This window comes from Cylas formicarius, unplaced genomic scaffold (genome assembly GCF_029955315.1).
Source record: "Cylas formicarius isolate icCylForm1 unplaced genomic scaffold, icCylForm1.1 PGA_scaffold_9__14_contigs__length_23061073, whole genome shotgun sequence".
NCBI classification, from domain to species: Eukaryota; Metazoa; Arthropoda; class Insecta; order Coleoptera; family Brentidae; genus Cylas; species Cylas formicarius.
The window spans coordinates 2,406,966-2,425,812 of record NW_026844365.1 but is presented as its reverse complement, the minus strand read 5'-3'; the positions used below and the strand labels follow the sequence as shown (position 1 = coordinate 2,425,812).

General features: G+C 38.4%; 1 protein-coding gene across 1 annotated transcript in view; it reads left to right on the top strand.

The window, feature by feature from the left end:
* The window catches only part of LOC132707166 (glutamate receptor ionotropic, NMDA 2B), a 35,736-nt gene that overhangs the window by 1,001 nt on the left and 15,888 nt on the right, over nucleotides 1–18,847 (top strand). Inside the window, exon 2 of the mRNA XM_060678891.1 lies at nucleotides 13,532–14,128. Coding sequence (XP_060534874.1) covers nucleotides 13,532–14,128 — 597 coding nt within the window. The remainder of the gene's footprint in view (nucleotides 1–13,531; nucleotides 14,129–18,847) is intronic.

Genomic DNA, 18,847 nt, shown 5'->3' with positions numbered 1-18,847 from the left:
ACCTCGAAAATTTTTGATTTTTTTTTATCGCGCTTATTTAAAATCATATACAGTGATCCTTCATTTGACCAACGGTATCGAAAAGTCGATTGAAGTTGTTACCCGTCAGGAGCCATTTTTCTGAGACCGTCGAAAATAGAAATAAAAATAATTACATAGGGGTAGGAGAGACTTGCATGCATTTGTGACACGTTTTCTCGATCTATGTCGATATAGATCGACGGGATTGAAATTTGGCACTCTCAAATAATTCAGATATTGGCTTGTGTCGATAATTTACAAAAAATAACATTTAAATTCAAATTCCTGATAATCGAAATTTTTGTTATCCACTTGTTTAAGATTGTGACAGGCTGTGTATGTATTATACACCTTAGTCCTTCATCTTACGAACGGTATCGAAAAGTCGATCCGAGGTTGTACCTTTAGCCGTCAGGAGTCATTTTTGTAAGAGCGTCGAAAATAAAAAGAAATAATAATGACTGGCTGGCGTAAATTTTTGATCTAGGCCGATTTGGATCGATGAGGCTGAAATTTGGCATGAAGGTTCTCTCAAATAATTCAATTATAAGTAACAATTGTGTTGTGTCGATAAATTGTCGATAATTCATAGATATTTCCAAAAAATAACTCTTAAATTCAAATGCCTGATACTCGAAAAATTTAGATTTTTTTTATCACGCTTGTTTAAAATTGTGAGGGGCCGAAATTTATATGTTATATTCCGTGGTCCTTCATCTGACCAACGGTATCGAAATGTTGCACCATTAGTCGTCAGGAGACATTTTTGTGAGAGCTTCGAAAATAGAAATAAATAACAATTACAACTAAAGGGAGGGGGACCTGGATCTGGTTGATCTTGAGCTTCGCTGAAATTTTCAACTTTTCCGGAGCGGCGTAGGTGTTTAAAAAAATAAAGACGACAATTTTTGAAACGTTTTTTTTTATCTAGGCCGATTTTTATGGACAGGGCTAAAATTTTGCATGAAGATACTTTCAAATAATTCAGGTATAGGTAACAGTTGGTTTGCGTCGATAAACTGTCGATAATTTATCGATATAACAAAAAAATAATATTAAATTTAAATTCCTGAACCTCGAAATATTTGATTTTTTATATTTTATTTGTATATATGTATATGTTATGCACATACAATTAACTTTTCGATGCAGTCCGATACAGCTTTTTTTCTAGTAAACTGTGTTGCGTTTATCAAACGTAGATAATATAACTTTTAATTCCCGACTTTTTCAAAGAATTTTAATGACAACACCCGTTTTCAGGAAAACAATCCAAACTAATAGCGATAATAATAATTCTTAAGCGCCATTTACCGGGAGTCATCAATTCCGATCGCGTATCGGCTGGTGCCGACGTAGATTTGTGTAGAATTCCCGGCAGCAAACGACAGGCTCACGACGACAAACTCTCCCGCGAGACCCCGGCCCACCGCCACCCCACCCCGGAAGGGACCGGTTTCGTCGGACGTGTCGATTCGGGATTTCGTTAGTATTTTAGAATGTTAAAAACGTGTTTTGTCGATAAGTTATCGATATTTTCGAAAAATAATCCGAAGTTCGAATTCCCGAAGCCTCGCGACCTAAGCAAAATTCACGTTTTTCTCCTGGATCCTTCCCCTATCGAACGGTATCGAAAAGTCGATTATAATTTATGGGGTCGAAATTTTAAAAAAGTGAGTACTTTGAGGTATCTACGAATAGACCTCCTCGACCTCTACGTTCGATAAAAATTTCAGAAATGTAGGTTTCCATTAATTAGAATTTTGCTAACCCCTCCTGCATAAAAGAATAGATATTTTCAAAAAAATAATATTAAATACTAATTTTTGACTTTCTAAACCCCCATTCGCTGGTTCAACATTTCATATTTTACATCTCGCTCGTTTAAAATCGTGAGAGATTGATATCTATGCGTCATATACTCTGGTCCTTCCTCTATCGGACGGTATCGAAAGTCGATTATAAGTTTTACCGTTCGCCGTTAGGATTCATTTGTGTGAGAGGGTGGAAAATTTAAAAATACAAATAATTGCGGTCAATATCTCCGAATCGATTTCATCGAGCTCTATCTTCGATTAAAATTTTAACTTTTAAGAATGGTGATTAGCAAAAAAAATGGCTTTTATCGATAAATTGTCGATAATTTATGAATATTTTAAAATAAAAAAAAAAGCAATTACGAGTCAAGGTAGTGGGTACTTTGAAGTATTTACAAATAGGCCTCCTCGACCTCTACGTTCGATAAAAATTGCAACTTTCATGGAACGACGTAGGTATTTAAAAAAATAAAAACGTAAATATTTGAGTCAGTTATACTTCGGAATGCAAAATTCGAAATTACCTCAAAATCCGGTTTCGGCGAGGTTCTTGGCCGTTTCTCTATCGAAAAGTCGATTATAAGTTATAGGGTCGAAAAGAAAAACACCAAACGGAGAGTTTTACGCGGGACTCTTGACCTCTACATTCCCTGAAAATTGAAACTTTCCCGGAGCAACGTAGGTATTAAATACGTGACTTTTTGAAAAAAATGTCGATCGAGGTCGATATTTTATCGATCCGATTTTAAGTTGGCGAAAAAATTGTCGGTAATTTTCGTTTATTTTTTCGATGCTGTCGATATTGAAGCGGGAATTCGCTCCGGCGGAATTCGCGACGTCCGCCCGGAATCCCCGGAACATAGCCCGGATTAATTAGCGCGGTCGGGACGTAATCGAGGCGCGGGCGACGGCCGACGTTTCGAACGGCGCGCGCTCTGTTGTTATTCCGGGCGCGACGGCCCGCCTCCGGATCGGCGAAACTTTGTTCCGAATGGGCTCGAAAACGCGACGGACGCGGAAACTTTCGAGCTGTCGACCCGAATACGGACAAGTGGGGCGCTCCATTTCGATAACAAAATGTTTACTACAACTTTCGCGTATATTTATTAGGCCGTAACATTTTCAAACTAACCGACTAACAGAATTCGTCTATATTTGGACTGGATATTTTTAAAGAAAAAATGGCAGGCCACTGCTTTTTCTGTAAACAAAAACGATTTTTAAAATCCCCATTCAATTTGCAATTTTGCAATTGATGGCGTAAAAAAACGAAATCTTAAATATTAGTTAATGATGTATTGAAAATTTTAAACCCAAATAGAACTTTTTTGCAAAAAGGTATAAAAAGTGATATATTTATTATAAAGCTGCATACGCCAAGGCGCAAAAATGTTAGGATGTATCAAATGCACGAAATGTACCATAGGTAGCGCCCTCTACAATTTGCCCCAAAAGCTCGATCCAATTGATAATAAATCTTTTTTATTAGTTCTAAAGAAAATAAATACAAAATGCATTAAAAAAAAAACAGAATTAAAAACGAGAAAAGCAAAACATGTATATTAGAAGAAAAATGTAATTATGTATTGTATGGGGTTATTTCAAGGTGACACAAAACAAATCCGTGCTTTGAAAAAGTTTCCTTTTGTCGATTTTAAATGCATAGAAAGGTTTTTGAGTGAGGGAGGCGATAAACTGTAAGCTTTATCAGCGCATAGAACAAATGCAAAATGATAAATTAAAAACAATTAGTTATATAGCGCATGCGATAGATATAGGGGGTGAAAACATTTGAAAATTTTCAGTAAATATATCAATTAATAGTGACAATATTATGTGGTGTGGAGTTATATTCAACTTTCCAGTTGGGATCAGTTTTAGAGGCTCTTGTTTTGCAAATGTTATAAGGGAAGAGTAGAAGAATCGCAATGACGGTTCAAGAATAAATTTTCTCATTTTTACATAAGAAAGTTTATATTATTAGCTGGATCCACCCTCATCCCCTCCTCTCACAATACGTCATTACGTGTGTTAGTCACGTGACTTTTTTTTTCGCGTCAATCGAGGATCGAACCCGGGAACCGTCTCTCGTTGAACTCCGACTTTAACGCCCAGCTAACGAGCATATTAAAAGCGATGTGTAATTATGTGTTGGATATTGAGAATGATGATTTACATTCTTGAACTGTCATTGCTATTCTATTGCCAAATTGATATACAGCAAAGCGGAACTAACGAGAAAATAGTGAAATGGCAACGCCCGTATTCTCCTTAACGGTTAAAATTTTATTAGCCTCCGGGGCCCCTGTACCAACAACATGGTCCCCGAAGCAGTTGCCTTTGACTCGGTTCGGGAATTCGGTAAATTTGACATATTCCGGGTCGCTTCAAAGGCAAATAACGGCGGCTTTGCGGACGACGAGCCGTTTTGCCAGAGTTTTCCGGACACTTTAATATTTTACACGCGACCCTCAAGTTTGTTCACAACTTGTTTGTGCTCCAACACTAACCGGAAAGAAAAAAAATTCCAGTATTTCTATGGTAAAATCAATTAAAGATAAGGCTTCCCAAAATAATGTAGTATTTACTAATCAAAACTGTAATTACAGATTTTTAATGACTGACAGGGAAAAATGCCAACTAATCATTACGAATTATTGCGATTAATAAAAAATTTAAAAAATAATCAAAATAAATAAGAACTAAAAGTTCAGATTTTCACGAAATTACATGACAGTTGTTTCGACAACACGGTGTCAAATGTTTTTTTATCAAATGTAATATTTACAAACTACCTGCTACTATATATACCGAAAAATGACCATAGAACCTTAATTAATTTCGTTATGAGAATTTAAGTTCAGTAAAGGAGAGGTATTTAAATCTAATTGATCGTTAAGGAATACATTTAAATGTCCCATTTGTTTGTAAAAAATTTGTTTTTCTGTGTTTAAGTGTGTAGAATCTAGACTATTGTTTTTAAACGCTCAACGCCAACAGGATGATTGGCGAAAAGTAAGCCAATTCGACTCATCAAAAATCGGCGCAGGAGGAATCCAGAAGTTTTGTAAAAAATATTACATTAGCCTATGGAAATTTCTTTGAAAGATTTAAGTAAGAATATCTTGAATCTTTTTCTGATATTCATTTTTGTTCATGACTATCTCCTTTATCTGTTTTTTGGGGCAATGCGTTCAGGCTTCGGAATGTTCGATTAGCTGTTTGAGATGGCATTTTGTTTAGGATAATAAGTGGGGCAAGGACGAAGTTGGAACCTTTTCATAGATTTGATTCTTCTGTTTCCATCACAAAATACACTTCACCATAACCTTCCAATGGCGTTTTTGCGCAAAGAAGAGTTTATTCGTGTTAAATAGAGCGCGCCTACATCGCAGATACACGGGACACAACGCCGTATGCGGGGTTCGATCCGGCCCCCCGTAGGGGGGCGGTTTCCGTCAGGACGGCTCTGGATTTTTCGCCCCACTTACCCCCGACCGCCGGTCGTCCACGCTAATTTGAACTTTATACGGGAACTACCCACGACGAAAAGGGGAGATCCGACGCTACATTACACTCAATCTACCAAATCTGTTGTCGATAGTTCAGTTACTCAAAAAAAGTCAAAGATAGTGAAATTAGTGGGTGGGTGGGTGGTTTAGTTAGAGACTTGCACAAGTATTATAATATACCAACAGTAATGAAATTTTAACCAAATATATAATTATAAAAAAGTGCCATGAAAAAAACACGAGAATGCTAAGAAAAGTTTTTACAATAAACCTCTCACAACCTCTGTCAACAAATCTCAAACGGCGTGGACGATTATAAAAAATGAAAGTAACCTTTCTAAACATAAAAAGTTTGTCGATTAACAAGCAAAAAAAAAGTTTAACGACTTTTTTGTGGATTCCGTTAGAGAAATAATAAATAATACAAAAACAACTAATAGAAAATCTTCAAGTCGACGTCAAAAAGAGATTCAGCTGGGTACGATGAAATACCCTGTGATACAGATTTTATAGTTGAACCTCGTACTTTTTTGATTAATCTGTCTTTTTTAGAAAGTGTATTCCCCTCAGCCTTAAAACACTCCATTATTGTGCCTATATACAAGAAGAACAATACCGTCGAATATCACTTCTATCGGTTTTCCCCCTTTTTTCTTTTCTATTATCTACTGTTTAGGTTACTTATATAATCGAATAGTCTCGAATCTGGATCAGAATAATAAAACAGTACGTATGTTCTTCGCCTTCAAGCTAGCTCTTGATGTGCTTGAAGGATCGTGACCAAAGAGTTGTGCTGCGATTAAATCCTCATCTAAAGAACTCACCAGCGGTATCCCACAGGGAATCATAGTGGGACCTTTATTATTAATAATATTTATTAATGATATATCTGATTTTTTCCCAGACAATTATGTTTCCTTATATGCAGGTGATACTGCTGTGGCAGTGTCGTCTAGGAGCCTAGAAGATCTCACGTCCTTGGTCACTAGGGCAGTAAGCGCGATATTGTGAGCGTAACGGTATTTGTTTGAGCGGGACACAGACTGAGATGATGTTGTTTCCGCTTAGGAAATTGAACAAGAACTAACGTTGTCAAGTATTTGGGTTTGTTCATATGCAGTAATTTGTCCTGGACAGGGCAAATTGACTATGTATTAAACAAAACGGCTGGGCATACTTTTGTTATTTGGCGACTGGTCGAGTGTGGATCTTCAGCTTGTACTATTGTATTATTTCGCATGTGTTCAATCTTCTCTTATCTTACGCTATTATAGGCTGGGGAAACTCTTCCAGAGCTAGTAAAGGTTTTGTCCAGCAAAAACGTATTGTTCGAACAATGTTGTGGAAGTCTCGTGGTCGCTCTTGTAGAACCCTGTTCCCAAAATTAAATATTTTAACGTTTGCCTCTCCCTCTCTGTTTTTAAAGTTTGTATTTTAGTGTTCTAATGTTTTTTTTTACTTGTTGACATTATCCGATACTTTTCATAAAAGTCATTGGAAATAAACATTATCGTTATTATTATTATTATTACTAGGTTTTTAAATAGAAAAATTGACACCGCATGCGGTAGTGGGTGTGACCAGTAACTAACCAAAAAAAATGTTGGGAATTTTCCTAATTCAAGAGCTAATTTTTGGTTTTCAATTATTTTTTTGATAGAGTCTGCCTCACTAATAAAACGAAAATTGTTCTGCGCCTACTTGAACATTTTCCGAAATAATCTTGTGCGTGTAGATATCCGCCCACTGTAAATTCTTGACTGGTATTTTTTTTTGTAGAAAGTATTCATCTCCCAAAAAATGAACATGTCTTTGTCAAGTAAGATGTTTTAAAATATCTCGAACAGTGTATGTGACAGACGAAAACCGTAAATACAAAAATTGTAGCCCTTGAAACGGACTATAACACTGTCTGAACGGATTATCTATTGTTTGTGCGAATTTTGATTTCCGGTTAATAATTTACTCTCCAAAAGAACAATTTTCAGCTCTAACGCTTCGAAAGTTATTCAGAAAAAACCAAAAGACAAGAACGGAGAACGGACAAAAAAAAATTTTTTTCGACGGTGATCATTTCTGTACCAAAGGCGATACCGTTACCGAGATATAAAATTTTTATACCGGCGCAGATACTTTCGAATATTCGATTTCATCGATTTTCGAAAGTAACAAGCAATGAAGTTCGAAGAGAGTGGCTATTAGTCAGTGGACAGTGAGAAGAAGACTGAAGGAAATTAACCTGACCCCAAAAACAACTGCAATTGGTCCGAAGCTCACTCCAGCTCATCGATAAGCACGCCTACTCTTGAACATTGTACCAATGGGGGTCTGTTCTGTTCTTAAATGAGGCCACAATATGCCTTATAGAGGCACGATATCGGGGTGCAATATCTATGGACGCACGAACCGACCCTGTTTTAATCGGTAGGGGCGGCCGTGGTCAAAGGGTAGGAGGTCTAACAGGTGCTAGGTACGTCGGGGATATTTTATCAGATCGATGTCGACTACATTGGAGAAGAATTCATTTTTATGCGTGACAATGCTAGACCGTACACCGCAAGGATCGCGCAAGAGTTATGGAGTGGCCATCATGCAGCCCCGACCTCAATCCGATCGAACATTTACGGAAAATCCTATACGAAAGTTTTTTTATACTCTTCAATAACTCATAAGATAACGGAGGGTTAGGGGGCCGATTTTTGAGCGCCCTGGGGCCCCCAGGAGCGTAATTCCGTCGGAAACGCGACAACGCCGCCGCCGTCGCGTTGGATCGGCCGCTCCGTCGCCTAGCGACGCCGCCTCCGTCTCGCTCGTCCCCGCGGCGTCGTCTTTATCTCACCGTTCCCATCAGCTGGGGCGGTGGCTGCCTTGTCTCCCGCCGCAAGCGTCCGCGTACACGCGTCGTTCGACCTTTTTTTGCCGTTCCCGGCTATTTTTTCGGCCCGGGGCTTCGCGTTCCGCCGAGGAACCGTCGGCGCCGCTCCCCGACGCTCCAAGGTCCGTTTCGTTTGGTTATGTGCATGTCCCGCGAGCCCTTCCGCTTGGGCACGGCGCCATTCTCGATTCCCGCAGTCCGTCGCGACCTCCCCGACGCTCGCCACCCCGATACTTGCCGGGAGCCGTCGACGACGTCCCCCAGGTGTCCCCGTCGGTCCTCCCGGTGTACTACGCGCGTCGCTTCGCGTATACTATGCTAGGCGAGCATGCGAACCGCGCCGCTGCTTCTTTTGCTTCAGCTCGCGCTGTCGCGCGCCTCCTTTTACCCCGCCGGGGGCAAGGGCCCCCGGGCCTCCTCCAAGGAGCCGCTCAACGTCGGCCTGATCCTGCCGCACACTAATTTTGGGGTGCGCGAGTACACGCGGGCCATCAACAACGCGGTTTCGGGGCTGCATCGAGGCAGGGGCGCGCGCACCCTCAACTGGGTCAAGGAGAAAAACTTCAACCCCAAGAACGTGCACAACGTGCTGATGACGCTCACGCCGAGCCCCACAGGTTCGGTCCGTGTTGTCATACAAGTGTTAGTCGCTCAATGTTTTTTTAGACGGCCGCCCAAGCACGTTCACATTTTTCGTTAATATCGGACAAACACAAACCGAACCATCCTCGGTCCACGTTTTTTTTTTTACGTAGCTTTATGAAATGGTGTCTATTACGTGATCAACGCCCAACCACAGAATAAAATAGACCGCCAACGGCCATCGGCCAACGAGCGAATTTAACGAATTTGGTTAGTTTATTGTGGCAAAGTTACGATGTTACGATGGACATTGAAAATAACAGGACAGGGAACTATGAAATCAAAAGCCTGCAGAGAAATTATGTCTTCTTTTTCAATTTTCGCTGTCCGCTTTAATTTTATTCTCTTCTGTCCTTTCAATTTTTTGTTAATACTTTACCAGGTTGTGTGAGTTTCATGCATTTGCTGTATCCGACATCAGTTGTACCTGAAAGAAAAAAAAAAGATGACTACATTTTTAAGAAAAAAATCAGACTAAACCAGATGGAAATGTCAATCTAGACATACCCTCGGCTACTTTTATTCTCTTCGCAATCGTGAATCTGGTTCAGTGGAAAATTTATTTAAATGTCAAAAATATTTTGCTCTTCCATCGGTATAACTAACTCAGTCTCACACTCAAACAGGGAACTGCTGCTGGTTTAATGCCTCTCCTTTCTTGCGATGTGGTATCGCATCATTTCTGTAATTTTCATCCACTCTCAACCCTGCATGACCTTTGGGTTTAACTCCTTTTACGCATAACTCTACAAAAATCGCAAAATAGGTGAAAAAGTCAAGAAGACTTACTCTGCCCTCTCTGGCGGCTCAATTGCAAAGCGATGTCTCCAACACCATCGCTTATTTCTCAGCTCCGGGTTACTTTACAATATTTACCAACGTACTATGGATGCCATGTGAGTGTGATTGTATATCGTGCACCACAATGGAGTGACATGTAGCGCTCTCTACCGGAACGTCACCATAATTCACTACGCAGAACTCTGGATGGAACTCTCGGATGTTTGTCCGACTACTCCTGGAACCTAATAATTAATAAATAAAAAATAAAAATAAATATGAACTAAAAGTTCGGATGTTCACGAAATTATATATTTTTACGTGATATTTGTTTCGACAACACCGTGTCTTTATCTTATGTCATATTTACAAACAACCCGCTACTGTATATACCGAAAAATGACAATAAATCCTTCATTAATGTTGTTGTGAGAATGTAAATTCAATAAAGGAGAGGTATTTAAATCTAATTGATCGTTAAGCGGTACATTTGAATGTCTCATTTGTTAATCTCCATGGCTTCCAATAAATTTAATTATCTACTTTTTTTGGCTGCATGTAGAATATCATTGGCGAAACAAAATTTATTAGATTGCTTAGACCAAAGTTATTTTGAATTTAATGGACAGATTTTCATCTCTAATGAAGGTGCGAGTATGGGAAACCCACTTAGTCCTTAATCTCCGGAACGGAATCTAGGACGGGCAATTTCCGAATCGGACGGGTTTTTGAAGAATAGTTTCGGAAAAAGTCGCGATCCGGCAACGTCGCTTCCGGCGGAATTGATATTCGCGGGAAGCGCCTCTTATAATTCCGTAAAACGCGCCTTTTCACGCGGGCCGACGAAAAAATTGGTTCTGGCGGGGGACGCGCTCGCCAAGTTCTTTATTTACGGTTCCGTTGCAAGAAGTTAGGTTGCTTAAAATAATCAGAAAAATAAAAGGGTCGTATTATGGAATGAAGAAAAAACAGAAAGATTTTGATCCACCAGTAGATCCCCCTTTTAGTATTTATTTCTTTACAAAATCGGGCCACAAATATCCCTAATCTCTTTTAAAAAATGTAAACTCACACCCCCATCTGGCGTCACAGCTAGAAATTAAGAAAACGCAACGGCTGTTTCGACGTTAGATGCCGCCATTAAAGAATTCATAAATTTATGCCCCGATGACGGCGCTGCTAAACATAAGCAAGGGAAGCCGTTTGACTTTTAAACTAAATGTTTTCATGTTAAGCGTCGTTAGTGCCTCTGATTTTGCAGTGTGTATTAGTTTGTGATATTTAAAGTGTAATGCGAAAGCCGGAGTTTTGCAGAAGACGAGGCGTTAGTTTTAATTGCCGTTGCAAGAAAAAAAACTTAAGCAACACATTTTTCCATTATCGGATATTTCTCGAGGGACGCCAATCGACAGAGCAATTTGTTTTGCGTTTGGATTAGAACCGGTAAGTTTTTCCTTTAATGTTGAACTTTTGGATGGGGCCGTAAACAATACGTAAAACGTAAACGATTGCAAAATGTCCGATACCGATAATCTGTGCAAAGTGAGAGAATCGACGACGTCGGTTTTCGGTGTAATTCGATTTTGCCGGGGGTCCGAAAGCAATTCCAGCCACTCCCAGCTGCATCGCGATCGCGGATCGACACGCTTATCCCATCCGTCGGATACGCCGAATTTTTAAATGATTATTGGAGAGGCATGTTGCCAAATCGATTCCCGGCCGCGGTAAACCGGACCGGAGGGCCCTCGACTCCGGGACGCAATCCGGGACGTTTACTTTTCCCCCGTTCCGGCGAAAAAATTTAATCAAACTGTCGCGAGATTTCCGCATCGCTATTTTTACGAACGGAAAACTCGTGCCGACCCGATTGGTCCCTAATTGGGGACCCCTCGGTCTTGAAGGATCTACCTGTTTTTCCAATATCAATTTTAGGACAAGATCCGCGTTTCAACCTATAAACACCTGATTTTTGAGATTTTGGACATTTCCTTTTATTGTTTTTTAAAAATTGTCCTGTTGTGTTGTTAGTTCTGAAAGCTATTTTTAAATCACACTTTGACAAATGTTTTGCAACTTTTTCACTGGGTTTTCCTATGTATGTAATTGCTTTAAATTGTTCGTGTTCAGTATTAGGTTTCGGAAAAATAGAATTTACTGTTGTCTGGATTTGTTTTTTATTTATAATTTTATCTATAATGGACGGATTGTAGCCGTTGTTCAGTGCTATTTGTTTAATGATGTTGTAATTTTCTATCGAGAGTGGCGTATGAAGAAGTCTGTGTATAAAAGAGTTAAATGCAACCATTTTGTGTGTGTATAAGGGTGATTTGAGCTTTTATGTGTGACTGTGTCCGTGTGTGAATCTAAATTGTTTTCCGTTTTAGTTATGTCTAAAAAATTGATAGAGTTATCCTGTTCAATCTCGAATAATGAATTTTATACGATTATGTGATGAGTTAATGAAATTTACAAAAGAATTCAATTGTCTGTCCGTTCCAACAAAGCAAGCAAAGACATCATTCACGTATCTATACCGCCATAGAAAACTTTTACTTAAATTATGTTCTAATATGATATTTTCCATATAATCTTCGTGAAAATCTGAACTTTTAGTTTTTATTTATTTTGTTAATTTTCATTTACAGAATGAGCAGTTAATTTTAACTATAAATTATCAATCCAAAAGCAGTTTGCCAGCATGTTCTTGTCAACATTAAAATTAGTTTAAACAACACAAAGAGGGATGATCACAGATTAAAAATAGTTTTTTGTTTCTTTAAAATATTAACACCACGTTAACAACAAATTTTCCAAGTCGGGATGACATTTGAGTAGAGGGGGTGACAATTGGTAATAACCAAACAATTAAATTCACTACGCATGGATATTGACAACATTAAATTTATGCTGTTGTCACAGTTCAAGGAATTTACGCTTGAAGAAACTCGACTCTACGTCCAGAACGGAAACCTCATCGTAGGAAACCTTGTGTCCCGTCTCATTCACGTGTTCGCTCAAACTCGCTGCGTTGGGTTTGTTTCTGCAGTCACTTCTGTGCCCTGCAACCTTTTTTTGAAAATTTTTGGGACGTTTGTCCCATATACATGAGGCCGCAATGGCACGGTAGGCCATAAACAACATTGGATTTTTAAAAAAATTGGTATTTATCTTTTAGTTTAGTATAGAAAATGATAATATTGTATTTACTAAATAGTCTACACAACGAAGGAGTGAGATTTTGGATGTATTGTAATTTAAAATATTTTTGTTGTTGTGTAGCTGGGATATCATCGTTAAGTTGTTGATTGTTACGCAAAGTGGTATCGTCTTCACAAAAAAGTAATTTATTGATGAGAGATTTAGGGTACTGATTTGAGATTAGGATATCTTAGGACGGCAAATTCTCAAGATTCTATTCTGATGATATGACGTGAATGGGATAAACCTCCCTGAACTAGAATTTTTTGGTACCAATCCAGCAGCACGACGTTCTAATAGCTTTGTATCTAGGAAGGGGACCCCACAGTCCGACTCCTCCTTCATCGTGAAAGTTAGACTGTCATTAAATGAATTAAAGGTACCCAGTACCGTTTGAATTTGATTTTTCGGTACTGCCGTCAGTAGGTCATCTACGTATTGAAAAGTGAAGGGAAATGAGTTAACTTTAATGGAGACATAATCAAGTAAACTATTCATGACAATCTTTGCTATTACTGGAGAAGCAGCACCACCCATGGGGAGTCCCTTGGTTTGGTGAAAAAATTTTCTTTCGAATGAGAAAGGTACAGTTGTACTTTATTACATCCAAGAATTCGGTCTTTCCGCTGTAATTTCCATCGCGTCGTCATGTTTTGAAGCTTTTGAGGCCGTATTGTCGCCCGCAGCGATCCTGAAGTCGATCTGCAAGGAGTTCCTCTCGTACAACGTGTCCGCGATCCTCTACCTGATGAACTACGAGCAGTACGGACGCAGTACCGCGTCCGCGCAGTACTTCCTGCAGCTGGCCGGGTACCTGGGCGTGCCGGTCATCGCGTGGAACGCGGACAACTCGGGACTGGAGCGGCGCGCCTCCCAGTCGTCGCTCCAGTTGCAGCTCGCGCCCTCGCTGGAGCACCAGACCGCCGCGATGCTTAGTATCCTCGAGCGGTACAAATGGCACCAGTTCTCGGTGGTGACGAGTCTGATCGCGGGCCACGACGACTTCATCCAGGCGGTGAGGGAGCGCGTCATCGCCATGCAGGACCGCTTCAAGTTTACCATCTTGAACGCGGTGCTGGTGGCCAATAAGGGCGACCTCGCCGCCCTCGTCGACTCAGAGGCGCGGGTCATGCTGCTCTACTGCACCAGGGAGGAGGCGATCGACATCCTCACCGCCGCCAGCGACCTCCACCTCACCGGCGAGAACTACGTGTGGGTGGTCACGCAGAGCGTCATCGAGACCGCTTTCACCGCGCCTTACCAGTTTCCAGTCGGCATGTTGGGTGAGCGTCACGCTTCTCTTTTATCGAAAATGTCGAATAATAATTACCGTCGATGTCAAGAAAACGTTTTAATCGCCTTCTAAAATACGATAGGTTACGTCATACAAAAACGTGACGTCACGAGGTACGTGGAGACGGGCAACGCATTATATAGGGATGGGTGTGGCAAGGCGACCTAAAGCCAGAACTTTCGAAAATCTTATAAATAGTTAAATAATAGAAACGTAGTTACTGATCAGTAACGTTTTTTTTATTAAACACTTTTTTTTTAAATACAGTCGAAACTCTATATAGCGAAATTCAGGGACTGTTTTTTTTTCGCTATATAGGTACTTGAAAAACGCCCATATTTTAACATCTAGTTAGGAGCATTTTATATAAATATTTAAATGTTTCGAATAATCGGTCATTTTCTTTTGAATTTTTTTAGTATGCCAATACGCATCTCGTACTTTGGATTGTATTTTCATCATTTCTTTCAGTTTAACTGAATATAGGGCTTATTGAATGGTGGAATGGTGGTGCCCCCAGATCAACTTCTTCGTCTTCTTACTCTTGATGCTCTTCCTCACCTTTTCTTGCTTGTTGTAATATGACTTCCTCTGGCAAGTCTGCTATTGCAGGCTAATCCTGATGTATCACCATAAAATCTTGCAATTGTTGTTTGCAACTGCTTTATTCACTCGCTTAGTTGCTGATCATCTTCCAAGTCCTGTTCACATTCTGTCTCGGTAATAATGACGATAGGAGTGTTGAATTGTTTCTGCTGTTACCTCTTTCCAAGCTTTACTGACAAAGTTGACTGCATCTATAATGGCAAGCTGATCAGCAAACTTTTCTGCTTTTAGTTTTGTGATGGGTCCAGAGAATGTTACATTGTTAAGGCGTTGCTGTTGGCATCACTGCAATATTGCCCGATCCAAATCTTCAAATTTTGGCTATCTCAGTTTTTTACTAGAACTGCCTGTCGCTTCAGCCTGAATGATTTTTTCTTTGCCCTTCCAAATCGTGGATATAGTCGACGCTGTAAGTCCGTATCGACGTCCCACATCACTTTTCTTGAACTTGTCTACAAGTTTCCGTAGTAACGCACGTGGTAATAACAATTTCCGGTATAATTCGCCGTTACCATGGTGATTTGTCAAAAAACGCGTTCCGATTGGTTGAAAATCACTTTCCGCTTCGTAGTTGGCGGATTCAAAGCCCGCTAGATGATGCCCGATTTCGCGTGGGACGAAATTAGACGCGACTTTGCCTCCAATTCAACCGTCGTCGCGTCTCCTATATGCATCGTTCATGGGTTTACGGGGTGTGGGGGGACGCACGTTTGCGTTATAAATCACGTCGTTTCGACGTCTGATTCGATTTGCTCGAGCGACGAAAATCCGGCATTTCGGAGAGGAGGCCCGGAAATACGTTCGCTTACCGATTTTTCTTGCTCACCGATTTCGTAATTTCGTTAGAAATTGCGAAGCGACGTTTAATTCGACGCGAGAGTTTGACGAATCCTTGGGGGGGTGGGCGATTCGGCCGTCGCCCCGTGTTTTCGCGGCGCTTTGTGCCGGAATGAACTCCGGGTCGTCCCTACCGGATGCAAATCCCATTCCGGGGCGTAATTGTAGTCCCCTTCGTCCCTCGGGATAGTCTGGCACCACGTCACAGCGATATCGACCAGCGTGCTACTGCCGCCGTCGGAGACGTCGTCGAAAATAACACGCTGTACCCGTTTGAAAGCCGATTGCACAGCTACGGATGATTGTTCTTCAGTTTTTTCGCATTTTATGCGGTCACCAAGAAGAATTCCGGAGTTTCCGTGGGGAGTTAAATCATTCTGCCGAAAATTGAAGTTATCGCCGTCGCGGGACGTCCCGCACTTTCCGGGCTGTTATTTCCGGTTAAAAGTCTTCCCGGACGAGGGAACGCTCTCAAGCAGCATTTTTATTAAAGCGCGTAGATCGACAATCTCGCCTCGAAGCGACGTCATATCACATGATTAGCGAAGTTGGACCCCGAATAGCCGACAAAAAAGAAAATTAAACCATCTCCGGCTACCTATTTAAAAATAAAATATAATAGCACCGCATTAAAACGCGTAAATTGGTTTAAAATTGCCGTCAAGCTGGCGCCATCTAGTCTCGGAAAAGCGAATCAAATCGAAACGGAGACGAACCGCGTCGCCGCCAGAGGGCGTCGCGGCAAGCTCGCACGCGCGTTATGACGCTCGAGCGACGCTTCGATATTTTGTAGGTTATTCCTTGGGTCGCAAATAAATTTTTTTGAGAGAATTATGCCAATTTGTCTATAATTTTAATGCGTTAGTGATTTCGTTAAATGCAAGAACTGTTTTGACTTTTGGATTTACGATAATTTAAGCTTTGTGGCAAGTGTTTTCAGCGGGCGAAGTAGTAAGATCGCTTAAGCGCACTGACGGTGGCCTAAAATTTTTGGTTATTGACAATTTTGACAAAAATCGTGTCTGTTGTCGTGACTGCGACTGAGATATGCGATGCAGATCAGTTTCTTGCAGGAATAAATGAAAAATCTAAATGTATGAGAGAAGATGCTTGTACCGCTGGATCAAACAAAACAAAAATCAGCTGCTACAAAAACTTCTTCCAAAGAATTTTATAGTGATGGACTACGCAAACTATCATTCTGGCCTTTTGGAGGATATTCCAAGAAAGCAGCAGAGGTTGGTCATTGTATGGATAAAAGAAAAGAATGTTGATTTTGACAGCATTGTATAAAAAAGTTCTACCTGGACCAATCTATGAAATCTATAGGTCGCAAAATACTTAGATTTTCTCTTGAAATGTGTTTGGTCTGAGTTTAAATGGAAATAAGAGCAATCTCAAGCAACTACACAGAAAGGATAATCCAAGAAGCTTGGGAGACAGAAGGGAGACAGTGAAAGGGAGTTTTTTTTTGTCCAAACTTAGTTGTATTCAATATTGTTTGTAATTTTGATAAAGCAAATATTAAATAATTTGTATTAGTAAAGCCTTGTGACCTTTTGTCAACTCGGGTACTTAAAATTTTTCTTTCCTCAGCGTTTTGGGCTAGGGATTATTGCTAAAATATAAATAATATAAAAAAATACGTTTGAAACTAGCGGGACCTCATTTCAGAACAAAAATTTGGCAAATCTTAAAATTATATGATGTCGTTTCAGCAACATGGTGTTTGAAATGGTCTGGTTCTTACCAAATTGTAGATACCACCTAATTAAAATACTTAGATATACTTGGACCAGAAATATAGTGCTTTTATTGTTTATTGCTTCAAAATCGTAACCCTTTATAGAACACCCTGGCAAGCAGGCCTTTACCCTTAACCGTTCCAGGACCGTCCTAGGAACTTATCTACCTACACTAATAAGCGGGATATAAGTATGTTTTCAATCTCAATATAACAAAAATTTCATTACATTTCTATATAGTGTCAATATTAATATAAAAAATATTAAGTATAATAATAATAAAGTATCAGTCACTTAAAAAATCGTCACTATCGCTACTGGATGATCAACACCGCCACTAATCGTTCTCGATAAATATTTTCTTCTTTTTTTACTCGTTTTTCACAGTTAGACTAGACTAATATTTTAGCTACCTCTTGCCGAATTACGTTTATGATATTATCACTAAATTTTAGTGGAGTGTTATTCCTTCGTATATGCGCTTTTAACTCAGACCAAGTCATCTTAATCGGGTTAAATAAACAATAATTCGGGGGTCATCTCAAGACTTCATGTCCGTTTTGGTGTGCTCTTGAATCGATATAAATAATAATTCATATATATACGACCAAAAATATAGTGCATTTATTGCTTTCACGTTTTAAGAATATATATATATATATATATATATATATATATATATATATATATATATATGTATAAATATATATATATATATATATATATATATATATATATATATATATATATATATATATATATATATATATAAATAAATAAATATATATATATATATATATATATATATATATATATATATATATATATATATATATATATATATATATATATATATATATATATATATATAAATAAATAAATAAATATATATATATATATATATATATATATATATATATATATATATATATATATATATATATATATATATATATATATATAAATAAATATAAATATATATATATATATATATATATATATATATATATATATATATATATATATATATATATATATATATATATATATGTATATATGTATATATGTATATATGTATATATATATATATATATATATATATATATATATATATATATATATATTATATATATATATATATATATATATATATATATATATATATATATATGTATATATGTATATATATATATATATATATATATATATATATATATATATATATATATATATATATATATATATATATATATATATATATATATATATATATATATATATATATATATATATATATATATATATATATATATATATATATATATATATATATATATATATATATATATACATATGCACTATATTTTTGGTCGTATTATACTTAGGGACAATCCAGGCGTTGTCTGTTCCTCTGTACCATGTCTGACATTCTTAGTTCTTTGCTACCATTATTAATTCGGGACATAATTTTATCAATGCGACCGTTATTAATGGTTTTATTTACCCTAGAAAGCGATGCT